General features: G+C 38.7%; 1 protein-coding gene across 2 annotated transcripts; it reads right to left on the reverse strand.

Moving 5' to 3' along the window:
* Positions 1–1,234: 1,234 nt before the first annotated feature.
* dbpb (D site albumin promoter binding protein b) lies at positions 1,235–15,106 on the reverse strand. Of its 2 annotated transcripts, none has more exons than XM_046848532.1 (5): positions 14,971–15,106; positions 14,606–14,795; positions 11,043–11,414; positions 4,036–4,286; positions 1,235–3,473 (listed from the first exon to the last, which is right to left on the reverse strand). In XM_046848532.1, exons 2-5 carry the CDS (start codon positions 14,754–14,756, stop codon positions 3,255–3,257), a joined length of 993 nt encoding a protein of 330 aa, XP_046704488.1. In that variant the 5' UTR covers positions 14,757–14,795; positions 14,971–15,106; the 3' UTR covers positions 1,235–3,254. The 2 variants fall into 2 exon arrangements, with proteins under 2 accessions (XP_046704488.1, XP_046704487.1); XM_046848531.1 differs by having other exon boundaries at positions 14,570–14,795.
* Between the last annotated feature and the right edge of the window lie 2 nt (positions 15,107–15,108).

Here is a 15,108-nt window from a genome sequence, read left to right on the forward strand (position 1 = left end):
AAACTCTATATAGTTCTTCTCCTTTTGGCTTCTCCCATTAGGGGTCGCCACAGCGGATCATCCGTCTCCATACCCCTCTGTCCTCTACATCCGCTTCTTTCAACCCAACTACCTGCATGTCGTCCTTCACCACCTCCATTCACCTCCTCCTTGGTCTTTCTCTTTTCCTCCTTCCTGGTGGCTCCATCCTCAGCATTCTCCTACCGATATACCCCATGTTCCTCCTCTGCACATGTCCAAACCTTCTCAATCTCGCCTCCCTCACCTTGTCTTCAAAACGTCCTACATTTCCATCCTTGTCAATCCTAATGAAAATCTCAGTATCTTCAACTTTGACCAATACTGTATAGTTGAATACTGGAAATTTTAGCCTGGTCTGATGAATCTGGATTTCTTTATTTCTGCTCGAAAACCATGTAATGGTGTAGGGAATTTTTTTATTGGCACAAAATGTGTCGTTATCACCAATCAATCATTCGAAAACCACTCATGTGCACCCCTTTATAACCACAACTTACCACCCAGAATGATAATGCACTCTTTTTTACAAATAAAAAGTCATCCCAAACTGGGTTAATGAGCATGACAACGAGTTCTTCGGTGGCCTTTCCAGTCTGCGAATCCAGTAGAACACCTTTGGGACGTGATAGAATGGGAGATACATAGCATGAAACTGCCCCTGAAAGATTTGCAGGAATTGTGTGATGGGATCATGTTGACATAGGCCAGAATCTCATAGGAATGTTTCAACGATCAAATGATTTTGAGAGCAAAGGGAGGCCCTACCCAGTAAAAAAAAAAAAAGAAAAGAAAAAAAGAGATTTGTTGACCTAAAGACATTATTGTCCTGACATGCACGATAATCATTCAGCAAAACATTTGTCAGAGTGTCACAGTTGGAACAGTACAGAAGTGAGTTGCATCATAAGGTCACCAAGCAATCACCAAAACCTGCCAGGAAAGTTTCTGAAAGGTTTACAAATACCTTAATGACAAATAGCTGTTCTTTCAATCGAACCTTAGCAAAGGTGATAGTTAAATAATGTGGAAAAGCATGATTTTGCTCGGTTAAGGTTTAAAAGGTATTACTGCCATCAAACAGGAACAAGTGAATGTTCCCTGCACATGTTTCCCTTTATATGGCGTGATTTTTGTTGCATTCAATTGCTTGAAGTAAAAATAAAGCAATGCCTGGAAAAGTAAAAGACCAAAAAGATGCAGAAAATAAAAAAGCTTTGTGAATAAGAATTATTTATTCGTGTACTCCATTAAAATTTCTTTGAAATACTTTGGCTAAGATCAAAGTGGTCACTGGGATGCATAACTCAAGGATGATGAGGATGATCATCATGTATTCATTCATCTATTAAACAAGGTGGAACGTTGCAGGGAAATCATGTTGTCACTCCCGACCCGAAAGATAGAGGTGAGCAAAAAAACAAAAAAAACCAAAAAGAATATTCTGCACTGCGTAACACCTACATCACTGAAAAAGTGGAATGTCTAAACAGAAAATAAAAGTGCCGTTCAGTTCCTCGAGATTGTAGCAAACACCAGCCGCTACATGAGTGTCTCAGAGGTTGTATAATAGTAATAATAATAATCATAATAATAATCATAATAATAATAATGCACTCTTTTACTTAACAAATCCACCTGGCACCACCTATGAAAGCTTAGAAACAGGAAGTGGCTTAAAACATGCACAATTAAGAAAAGAGTTGTGCTTTTACAAGAACAGAAATACAGAGCAAAGCTTAACGTAAAGCGAAAGTTCATCGTTGCACAAGTTAATGCAATATTTAGTACAATAAAAAGTCAAAGTGATCTAATTAAAGAAAGGGACTGAAAGGAGAAGTAAATATTCAAAGTGCTGTAACGTGTTAAGTGTCACGTCATGATGTCGATGCAATTGTGTAGAGATTCTCAAAACTGGAACTCGTGAAGTTTGGCAAAACTCAACAGCATGATCCCGGTCAGTCACTGAAAAAAATCCAAAATTCCAGTAATAATGGGAGATGGTAACACTAACGACTCCTGGGAAAGCTCTGCACGCTAAATATGCAAGCAACCTACCAAAAAAAAAAAAAAAAAAGTCCAGAAATTGCAAATTTGTTTGGAAAATATAGTAAATATCTGTATACAATACAGACGGTATGTACTACACAATCTGGTAAGGATAATTCTTGTCATTTGTTTTAGTATTATACAGGTGTATGCTTTGCACAGCAAGGATAATTTCTATAGAGGGTTCAAGTATGCAAGGGAATTAAAACACTGTGGCACCAACAGTGCTGGTGATCACAGACGTTGTAGTGTTAATCTGTGTGGGAGGAAGGATACAGGACGTCTATTTCAGGAATAGAATTAAAAAAAAAAAAAAAAAAAAGGGAAACTAAGTACGTGTGTGAAGATTAGTTTCACAATACAATACAATTTAGAATTTAAATCAATGGACAAACAGCGAAGAGAGAAGAAAAGGAAGAATTAATATCACAATCCATCACAATGCACCCCATGCTCTCTCTTTCTTTCTGTCTTCTTCTTTAATAAACCACTGTCCCAAAAAACACCAACGGTTGCCCTTCCCTGTTAGAACTGCTAATCAATACTAATAATACTAATAATAATAATAATAATGCCAAAACGCTGGTCACGTCATCCAAAAAAAAAAAAAACGCTGTTTTTATCGCAAATGCATAAAAAGTACACGACTAACTGTGCTAATTAAGTGCTTGAAAAACCCAAATATATATTTTTTTATCAAATGTAATTAGCGTTCACAGTTTGAAATCATTATTCCACCAATTTGATGAAATATTATATTACTTTTACAATATTACTTTTCTTCCTCTCATCTCTCATATATTCCCATCTGTCCAGCCCCCTGTAAGTGCTTTTTAAAATACCAGATAAAAATGCTTTAGCAATATATTTCTACATTCTCTCTCCATCTCACACTCTCCGGAACATCTTCCATATATCGAATATTCTCCAAAAAACTCTTCTTCCCAATATCGAATGCCTCTATATTTATAAAAATATACATTTCTCTCTATAGGGAAAAACATTTAATCCTATGTTAACTTTGTATCTTGAAAGTATAAACAGGCTTGTTTTGTCCATTTCCCTGCATCGCTCTTTCAGTCCACGCGTTTCTCCGTTTTTTTTTCTTTGTGTGACTTTCAGCTCGTGTCCATTTTTCTCGCTCCACACGTTCGGTGATCCGAGTACGTCTTTCTCTCCTTCTCTCTTCATAACTGCTCGACGTAGCGGTTCTCGTACTTGTTGAGGATGTTGCGGCAGCGGCCGAGCTCCTTGCGCATGTTGGCCACTTCCTGTCGGAGCGCCGCGTTCTCCCGTTCCAGAAAGGCGGCGCGCACCGAGATCTGGTTCTCTTTGACTCGTCGCGCGTCCCGCGAGCGCTTAGCTGCCTCGTTGTTCTTCAAGCGTCGACTCCAATATTTGTCATCCTGTGCACATGGAGATAAATTTTTTTTAATGGCTGAGAAGAGGGAATAGAGGTCCTTTCTTTTTTATTTTTTTTAGAAGGCTGAAACCATGTTATTTGTCTGTCTGTCTGTCTCTTTCTATCTATCTATCCATGTATCTTTCACGTAATATAAAGCAGAGGTGGACAAAAATAGACAGCTGTAGAGAGAAAGACAGACAGAACTATGTATGTGTGGAGTGATGGTCTATTCTGCAGAGGTGTGTCATATTACAGTAATTAACCCTCAGAGTTGTGAGGAGATCTGCTGTGGGTTTGGGCCTGAACAACGGCTCATACAACAACACCATAATACAACAGAGCAGTGAATTAATCCTAATCACTACACTAATCATGTGTCATCATTCGCTCCAGGACAATGATGTAAGATTCATCAAATCAATGTGAATCGCTGTCAATCAATTCATCTGCTTAGGATAAAACAAAGCCTTCAACAGGGGGGACAAAGAATTTAAATAGGTTATGCACTTTAACCCATTCCATCTTTGTGAGGCCAATATATGCAACATGCTGAGTGTGTTTACCTTTAAGCTGTCAGGGACGAGCATCTTACGGGCCTTTTTGATCACAGGTTGTGGCTTGAGATCGTCTTCACTAAAGCAATGTGTGCATGGGTCAAATGCCTCCTGCCCTGGGACGCTGGACAGAGCCACATCGGCCGGGTCGGGGTCGGGGTCGAAGGTTGTCAGCATGTCGTTGGCGTTGGTCATGGGTGGCGCAGTGAGAGGTGGGCAGGAGGGTGAAGGGGTAGGCTCAAGGCTTCCCTGAGGAGGACCTGAGGACAAAGAATCAGAACCAGAATCAGAATGAGCTTCATTGTCAAGTTTTCACTTACAAGGAATTTGTTTTGGTGACAGAAAGTTCCAGTTGCACATAAAAAAAAAAAAGATAAGGAAATTATAATAAGAAAGAATAAAAAGGTGTTGCACATTTTTATAAGAAAAAAAAAATAGTAAGAAAGTGCAGAAGTAAATAAGTAAAAAGTGATATGAGTGAAGAGTGCACATATTTTTCATTTGAATGCACAATGTGGAGAGCGTTTAGGTGTTCATGAGGTAGATTGGCTGGGGGGAAGAATCTTTTCATGTGCCTGGCTGTCCTGGTGCTCGGTGCTCTCTAGCGCCAGCCAGAGAGCAAAAGTTCAAAAAGCATTTGGCTTTAATATAAGCAATCCAGAGTGATTTTTTGAGCCCTTTTTTCATTCTGAATGTACACAGATCTTAAAAGGAAAGTGTGAGTAGGTGAGGGACATGTTAAGACAACTGCTGTACACTAATTTATACCCTGTTGAAAACATTGAATTAAGAATACCATACCCTGAACTTTAAAATCAGCCTATATTCTATAAAAGCATCCAAAAAAACAATAGGAGGCATAAACAAATTGATAAAAATGTGTTGTTCCTTTTAATGTAAGTGTAAATCACAAAATGTCTGAGACCCATGTGACCATATGAGTAAAATCTCATACGTCAACAGTATTAACCTGTTTTTAATTCAACAGGCAATACTATAGATTACATAGAAATAATGGCTGTACAGAAAAAACAGAACATTAGAGGGATCACGTGTTCTTCAAACGCAGCACTAATGAGTTATGGAAAGAAAACATCGGACTGAAACAGCACACATGAGATGGATCCTCATTTCTCTATCCTTTTCAAACTTAATTTCTTCAAACAGCGGATCATTTGATTATAAATTATTCAGTAAATCGATTATTGAAAACCTTCTCATATGGCTGAAGAATACAGCTGACTCTAACTCTGAATTATGGGCTTAATGTTTTTTTTTATATCATTTTATGGATGTTGCATTTAAAACACAATTCTCACATTCTCTTGCTGGATCTTTTTCACCCAGAGGCTGAAATGAGAGAAGTGGACACGACTGGACTATTCCATGCCTCCCCTCATCACGTCTTTATAATACACAGTGACAGATACACCAATGGCCATGTTATTATAAGAACAGAACTCAGACTATCAATAAAGCTTCATTTTTTATTTTAAAGCTTTTTGACCGAGAACACAGTTTTTAAAGGTTGATGATATGCCATACACCATATGGAGAAAAGTATAGGGACATACAGTATCTCACAAAAGTGAGTACACAATCATTTTTGTATATCTTCTCAAGGGACAATACTATATGTCCAGCTTGTATAGCAGTACAGATTTACTGTCCTTTAAAAATATAACTCGCTATACGGCCCTTATTGTCAAAATAACTGGCAACAAAAGTGAGTACACCGTAAATGCAAATGTCAAAACTGTGTCAAAAGTGTAATTTTTTTTTGTTGTGAGTATCATTGTTATCCACCACTGCCTTAATCCTCCTGGGCATAGAATTCACCAGAACTGCACAGGGTAATGCTGGGATCCTCTTCCACTTCTCCATAATGACATTACAGAGCTGCTGGATGTTATACACATGGTGCTTCTCCACCTTTCGCTTGAGGATGCCCAACCGGTGCTCAATTGGATCCAGGTGTGGAGTTATACTTCGCCACTTCAACACCTTCACCTTCCTCAGAAAGGCAGTTGTCATGTTTGGCCCAGATTCTGAAGGGAGGGCATCATGTTCTGCTCCAGAATGTCGCAGTACATGTTGGAATCGATGTTTCCCTCAATGAAACGCAGCTCCCCAGTACCAGCAGCACCCATGCAGCCCCAGACCATGATGCTACCACCACCATGATTGACTGTAAGCAAGACACAATTTTCTTGGTACTCCTCACCAGGGCATCACCACACATGCTGGACATCATCTAATTTAAACAAGTTAATCATAGTCTCATCAGACCACAGGACATGGTTCCAGTAGTTCATGCCCTTGGACGTCTTCAGCACACTGTTTGCATGCTTTCTTGTGAGACAGCTTCAGAAAAAGCTTCCTTCTGGGACCACGTCTATGCAAACAGACTTGTTGCAGTGTGCGCTGTATGGTCTGAGCACTGACGATAGGACCTTCTGCTTCTGCAAGCGCTAAAGCACTGCTGCAGCACTCATGCATCTGTGTTTTGAAACAGCTTCTGCACCTGACCCACAGCACGAGGACTTCTTTGATGGACCCATGCGAGGTCTGTTTTGAGTGGAGCCCGTCTTGGAAAACCTCTGTATGACCCTGGCCAATGTACTGTAACTCAGTGTTCAGGGTGTTACTGATCTTCTTATAGCCTAAGCATCTAATAATTGTCAAATCTTTAGAGAGTTTTTGCCATGAGGTTCCATGTTGAACATCCAGTGGTCAGTATGAGAGAATTGTACTCCAAGCACCGAATTTTAACTGCTCTAATACAAGATACACAAATTTGAATGGTTTTGTCAAGCAGACAAAAACATGAACATGATGAACAGGACATGTGTCTTTACATGGTTACACAAGTGCAGCTGTTATCACTTAGGGTGTACTCACTATTGTCTCACTCACGATTTAATTCTATAAAGCTGCTTTGGGATAATGTCGATTGTTAAAAGTGCTTTACAAATAAAACTAAATTGAATTGAACTTCCATCCTACATAATATGATTACCAAATACAGGCATCCTGATTATTTCTCTTTGCAGATATGATGGGACTGAGGACAAAGAGATGAGAGAGCGGTCTGCTGGTAAGTACCTGTGCCAAATACCATAAAAGGTGTCAGCATCTGTAACAGGAATTGTGTTTTCTCAGAAATGACTTCAAAATTCAAAAACAGCAAAAAACAAAACAAAAAAAAAAAACATTTCTCACAGCACTTTAAAGCACTCTTTCTCATTCAGCCTGCTTTTTCAGAACAGATTTACACTCCTTCCTGAATGAAAAAAGAATCACAGTGACTTCTGAATAAGGAACTACACCTGGGTGTCAATCAACTGTGTACGGAGACACTCACCTGACTCATAAACGTTTGCACTGAAATGACACATCACAGGCACATTGTAAGGTTTCCTGACATTAAATGCGCCCCTGAGCACAAAGCCTGGTCCCTGCCTTGGAGTGGAAGATCTTGAGTGGTCTGCTACTGAGCTCTGACCTCAACCCTACTGAACACCTTTGGAAAGAATTGGATGTTTTTTTTATATGTATGTATGTATGTTTGTATGTATGTATGTATATGTGTATGTGTGTATGTATAGATAGATAGATAGATAGATAGATAGATAGATAGATAGATAGATAGATAGATAGATAGATAGATAGATAGATAGATTTACCCCCTTACAAAAAAATTAACAGTCTAGAATTTGTATGGTGGGTTTATTTTAACAGAGAGAGACAAAATAAAAAAAAAAAAGCCATTAAAAAGGTTATAAATGTATTTGTATTTGGTTGAGTAAAATATATATTTGATTTCGTACCAAACCAGCAAGAATTCTGACTCCCACACACTCAGATTATTCCTGTACCTTTAAGAAAGAACTCCTAATATCAACTCATTATATGTATAAAAGACACCAGTCACAGAATCAACCTCTTCCATCCAAACCTCTTCACCACCATGGGAAAGACCAAAGAGCTGTCAAAGGACGTCAGGGACAAGATTGTAGACCTGCACCAGGCTGGAATGGGCTACAGGACCATCAGCAAGAAGCATGGTGAGAAAGAGACCACTGTTGGAGCGATAATTAGAGAATGAAATTATATATATATATATATATATATATATATATATATATATATATATATATATATATATATATACAGTATCTGAAGGCAGTCATAAAATTCCTGTTATCATATAAAAAAAAAAAAAACTTTTTGCCCAAATTATGTCTCCGGAAATGAGTACATTCATGAACATTTCTTCATAATTAAAAAAATCTGCGGTATGGTTCCACACTATGAGGCTGGAGGGTGAAAACTTAAGCGCCGTGGAATGCTCACAGGCAGGCAGGCGTTTAAAAGACGACCACAAAAAGGCTTCTTTTATACAGTATATATATATATATATATATATATATATATATATATATATATATATATATATATATATATACACACATACATACATACATACATACATACATACATATATATATATATTTTTTTTTATAATTTGTTTTTTTAAGTTGCTACGCTTTCTCTTTACATTTCCACCAGATGGCAGCAAATAAATACAGCAAACAATTCACCACTGAACAACATGTCTGTATTTTATGCTGCTCTCACACACACACACACACACACACACACACACACACACGAGACCAACATCACCTAAGCCTTTGGAAATTCATAATTTAATAGTTCCCAAACATGCCAATTTCAAAGTGTGTGATCATTTGACCTCTTGTCATTTTTACTAAACTTCTCAATATTTTCCTGAAACTCATTAAACACCATCGCAGCAAACAGCAGCCGAATAAAACAATAGAATATATTCAAAAAAGAAGCCACAATCTTTCTACAGAACATCTGTAATCTCTCTCTCTCTCTCTCTCTGCACAGAGTAAACATTTACCCTGAAGTACAGTTGTTCTCTTGAACTGTCACATGCACACACACACACACACCCACACACACACACACACACACACACACACACACACACACAAAGCTAAACCCTCCCACTCCTCCTCCACCCTCTCTATCTTCTCTCCTTTCCCTCACTCTGCTCCACACTTTGTCCTGGCACGTGATAAAGCATGTGCACATGGACTAAGAGAGTTAACACACACGCACCCACGCACACACACACACACGCACACACACACACGCTCATGCGCGCACACACATCCTGTCATTCTTTATGTATGATTTTGTTCCGTCTTGTCCTTTTCGTTCTCTTCTAATACCATTTCCAATTCACTAATGTTCTCGACCTCTTTTCTTTTAACCCCTCACAATCCCACCCTTTCTTTTGCACTCTTTTATCTTGTGTATAGTTCCTCTGTCAGCATGTGAGGACTGATAGCAGTTTACTTACAGTACATTCCAAACCCAACCCAATCTTAACTGCTTTATAACGCAGGATAAACAACAGCCACACACACACACACACACACACACACACACACACACACACACACACACACACACACACACACACACACACACACTTATAACTGATATTTTTAAACACTGCATTATAACTGCAGTAATATATTTGCATGATTATCTATGTAAATTCTACCAACCCCTGAGACCTTTTAATGAACATTTCAAATTCTGCAACTAGATTTCGCCCCCCTATTTTCTGCCAAGCTGCAAATAACAAAAAAACAACTCAGGAGTTTCTACACTGAAAGACCCAAAGAGAAACGCAATACAGGTTTGAGACATAGATCAAGGAGAAGACTTCAGTTCATTCAGCTACTCGTCAAGGACATTTTCTAGTCAAACTTCCTAATTCCAGTTCAATGGTGCATTTTCCTTTAAAAAGAGATCAGGCAGCATAAAGGTGCCATATGACTCCTGATTAGTGAAAAGATCTTGGTTTTATCCTGTGATCGTCAATTTGTGACTGTCAAACGTCTCTTGAAAAGCAAGTATATGCTATATGTAATGAGTAAGACTTTCTGTCTCAGCATACTCACTCATCTTGGATTTAGCATATAATCCACTAGATTTCCAATATATATACTTATAGGCTGGAATCGATATACACACAATCAGTCTAGAATAATTACTAATTGAATTATAGGCTCGTGAGAAATAATAATATTATCGTACTTACATTTACCTTAGTTACTCTACCAAACCTGACGACTGTTATTCGTTTTGAGTTTGCATTTTGCAAAGTCAAGTACTGATGTAGGGTGAGTAGGGCTGGGGGGCAGTGCGCATTCCGATTCAATCCAGAAATGTTGAAAAGGGTTGAGGTCAGAGCTGTATAGCAGGACACTCGAGATCTTTCACTTCAACCCAAGCAAACCATCTTTTCATGGAGTTCGCTTTGGGTTCTCCAAATTTATGGTAACAGTTTGAGGAAGAGCCACATATTGCTTGTGTCTCAATACTTTTGTCTATGTAGCACATACATATATACACTATATATAATAGATAGATAGATAGATAGATAGATAGATAGATAGATAGATAGATAGATAGATAGATAGATAGATAGATAGATAGATAGATAGATAGATAGATAGATAGATATACATCGCTTATACATATAACAAGCTTATAACATGCTTTTAATTATACTGCTATTTATGCACTGCAGAATTGCTTTAAAACATCCAGCTGTGTTTTCCTAATTGCCACAGTTCCCAACTGCACAGTGTTAAGCTCTCCACTACTCTTCTTAAACTTGAAATCATGCGATGTGCATTTTTTAAGGCTGATAATTCTAAACGATGAAATCGCTCGAGGCAATATTTTTAAATGAAAAATCCTCAATATAAAAAAACTTCTCACAATAATGCCATATACTGTGGTTTCTGCTGCATTGATAATTTTGCTCTTATAGTCTTATAATTACTAATTTTTTACTCAAATGATGTCAAAACAACTGAGCTTTTGTTTTTTTTGCCTCAAGTAAAAGGTTAAAATCTCCCAACTTGCACCAGAAAAAAACTGTGCCCACCAATCGAACTTACTGTGCAAACAGCCGGAAGCTCCCAGCATGCTCTGCTGCACCTGCATGTCCAAGCCGAGCAGCGTAGGTGGTGAGGCAGCAGAAACTGAAGATGAGGAAGAGGAGGAGCAGGGAGATGGTGATGTAGAAGGGCACTGTGAGCTCTGGGAAGGGATCTGAGCCCCGTGCATTGCCATGCCATTCTCGGTCAGGAACTCCCCCAAGTCCATGTAGTGCAGCTGGAACAAACCAGGATCAGACGCCACTGTCCGCTCCCACAGGCTCTGAAAGGTGCCTGGCCCTGTCCCTAAACCGCTGCCATCTGCAACTTGTCCATTGCTGTTTCTGTCACGGAGAGAGCAACGTCCCAAAGAGTCCTCATCCATGTCCTTATCTGAGATGCAGAAAGAGAGAGAAAGGAAATGCATTGAATTACAATATGAATACTGGTGTGGGAAAAAATCTGAACGGTGTGAATAATGCTTTACATAAAGATAAATATTAGCAGTTCAGCTAGCCATATTCAATTAAGCGATTTAGCCGTCAACTCAACATTGATCCACATTTCTAATAAGAACCCTGATGATTAAGCCAGTTGTAGAGTGTCAGGTACAGCTACAGGATGTTGACAGTATCCAGGTGAGATTGATCACTGAAACAGCTGTGAGGTTTGGACATAAACCCATTTTCATTGCTGTGGTTCACATAACAGTTTCCATCAAAGCAATTCTAATATTCTCAATGCTTAATTTCTGAGCTACAATCTCAGAATTCCTCTCCTACAGAACTCATCCATGAATGCTGATAAGGTAATGTACATAATAGGTTGATTATGGAGTTTAAAAGAAAAATCGATGGAAATATATGCATAGGGTGAGAGAATTAGTCAGAGCACGTTTACTTATCGTGTGGAATTACTAGCGCTGTCACGTGACCGCGATTTTCCTGTAACAGAAGTCAACCCCGAGTTCTTGGCATACGTAAATTTGTCTCGGTAGCTTATCTCTTGTTTGCAAGGGCTTGAGCTACTACAATATACCATACTTATATACGTTACACCCAATCCGTAGTTCACTCTTCTGCACACGCTTCTGATCATCTGCACATTGTAACTATCGTTTTGTTCAACCAACCAACAGTACACTCTGTAAAAGATCTCTAAATAAATAAATAAATGGAAAAGCTGGAGGATAACCTTGAATCAGATGAACTGGCCACAGCTGCAGACCCCCCTCCACACACACACACACACACACACACACACACACACACACACACACACACACACAATCAAACCACATTAGTCTCATTCTCTATGATAACTGTAAATCTGCCTCACTTCTCCCATCTGATTATGATACTATTATCTCACACTCATATTTGAATTGTAATTAGGAGACTCACTCCACCACCAATGCTCAAAAGTAATGACATCCCATTTGACAACTAAAACGCCAATTCAATATCTTATGCCATTAGCAACCTCCAAAATGTTGCATGAAAGTGAAATAAAACCATGATAGCGTAAGCCACCGCCCACTGCTTTTTCTACAAAAGAAGAAAATGGTCGATTATTGCTTATTTGTCAGAAATGAGATACGGCACACGGTGTTTATAACGTGAGATGATATCTGAATTAGCATTCATTTCATTGGTTCACCGCTGTGGAAAAATCCCGGTGTTTTTAGTAACATCGGGCTTTACATCCTGCGGCGCTGGTAGCTGTCACTGTTAAAAAAAAAATAATAAATGAACTTGCAGCCTCCTATCTATAAAAAGCAGAGCTCGTCTTCATTATGTATTATTATGTGTTTATGGTAACACATATAACACAAGACAATCAACTTCTCTTTTACTTCTAAAACCTTGGGAGCTAACCGACGACGTTCTGAACTGTCCTAGAGATCCTGTATTTAAATACTTGCTGCCTTCCAGCTATTTTAAATATTTCATGAAGCACAAAGGAAAGATACATCAGTGCACCATCCTTTTTATATCTGAACAGCAATAAATCCCATGTGTTTGACCGAGTGTAGCTAAACGCTTTGTGGGCTGGCACTTGAGCTGCAAATAAACCTTTGGAATTAATGGAACAGGTGGCTTTTTACTCAGTTTATAATCAGTCTAACATCAAAATGCCTGATCCTTGACCAGGTTAATCATACACCACTTTTACATAGTCACCGTATGAACAAAAAAAACTATATACATCCCTCGGTTTTTACATTAGAGCAATGCATAGGATCTCTTCTCGTGAAGCCGATCTTGTGGCCAACAGCTGTCAACATCTCCTCCTGCAAGGACATTTGAATGTGGGGCACTTTTTAACTGAGTGCACCAAAGCTGAAAAGATCCTCACTGATTCTGCCTCTGGTTAAACTATTTGCTACTGTCTATACTGGTGTGTATTTTAAAGCAGAATTCAACTACTGTATTACACAGTTATAGACACAAGCACAGCCCCTTTGCTTAGATTAACTCTTAAAACACCATTTTAAACACCATACACCACATTGTACTGTATATACATTATGCAGCATGTACACCATGTACTGTAGTATGCCTTTAGAGGACTGCTCAGACTCTACAACTGCACCAAGGCAATATTTACATTATTACTTTTGCACTCAACATCATATACTGTAATCGTACTGTTCCATTGTTTACAGTTAGGATTTGCAAAATCTACATAAATATCAACTAGGCATACATAATAATATGTAGCATATTGTGTATGTATATACAGTATATATACATACTGTATGTATATATATATATATATATAAGGTGTAATAAATTATTATTATTATTATTATTATTATTATTATTATTATTATTAGTGCAGCATTACAAATACTGCACACACACCAACAAAGATATTTTTGGGTTTCTTTATGGTAACTGCCTGGTTAGTTGACAATAGGTGGAGCAACACATGGCAAAAAGGAGTGGGCAGAGTTCAGCTTTATGCAAATGAGAATTAAACTGCACTTTTCTAAACACGAACCGGAGTAGCTTGTGTAGCGGATCGTCTCTTGCGAACAATCCTGCTCGTGTATGTGCATTATTAAAAGCTGCTGCTAGCAAGAAAGTAGAATTGTAACAGACTTCCAAAGTCTGACCCTCTCTGGTTATAATATGTGGGGCGTGAGTACATGGCCTGTTCGTACAAAACTTCGAATTCAAAACAGTGAATCAAAAGTAAATATGCGTATAGCATGGTAAAAAGGGCGTTGCAGTTCAGCCATGTTAATTGCTTCATAAACCTTTGAATGCATGAAATCTTATGTTCCTGGAACATCACACATTTTAAGTGAACATGATTTGGTTCGATAATAAACACAGAGCTTTGAGTATTTCCACTGAAAATTGCTATGTAGGCGTTTAGAGTTGTATCACACCAACTATGTGCAACCAGTTAAACCTGGCGAAACTCAAGGCCAACTGACAATAGAGCACAAAGTGTCTGCAAACTAAAAAGGATCCAAATAATGGCAGTGTGAATCAGGGTCAAACTGTAGAGACCGCAGCCACACCTGGTGGACGTACCCTTGATTTCACAGCAGTCTTTAAAGCTCTGATCACCTTTAAGCGGGGTTTGTGGTGGCGACTTGAGCTCAGGGCCGGTGTTGACCGGCCCAGTGTCCAACGAGTCCCCTCCTGCATGGTCTATGCTCCTGAAGTGTGTTTTGGGTCCAGAAGGGGGCAACAGGCGCTGAGAGGGAGGGCCTGCCATCGTCCAGTTCACTATGGAGAGCTGGACCAATACACAATCCTACTCAACAAACAAACAAACAAACAAACAAACAAACAATTCAGCAAGGTTGACAGCAAATCATTGATTGTATAACTAATAGGTATAAAAGTAAACAATTCTTATAGCAATGAATTATTCTACGGTTGTTAGGACAAGCATTAATAACACTAATAACTGGATTATGGATATTTACCTTTAGTCTTGTTGAGAGCTCAGAAAAGGGAGAAGAGTGACATTTTGTTGCGATTGGTGCCAATCCAGGGGATGAAACCCTTCCACTTACTCCGAGTTGGCACAATATTTGTGGGCACACAAACTTTTTTCTTTTTTT

This window comes from Silurus meridionalis, chromosome 4 (assembly GCF_014805685.1).
Source record: "Silurus meridionalis isolate SWU-2019-XX chromosome 4, ASM1480568v1, whole genome shotgun sequence".
NCBI lineage: Eukaryota > Metazoa > Chordata > Actinopteri > Siluriformes > Siluridae > Silurus > Silurus meridionalis.

Coding starts and splice junctions, on each gene's coding strand:
- dbpb (XM_046848531.1), bottom strand. CDS start 14,756: ATGGCAGGCCCTCCCTCTCAGCGCCTGTTGCCCCCTTCTGGACCCAAA. Junction 11,415..14,569: donor AGACTGCTGTGAAATCAAGG/GTACGTCCACCA, acceptor TCTGCATCTCAG/ATAAGGACATGGATGAGGAC. Junction 3,474..4,035: donor TCGTCCCTGACAGCTTAAAG/GTAAACACACTC, acceptor CCATGTGCACAG/GATGACAAATATTGGAGTCG.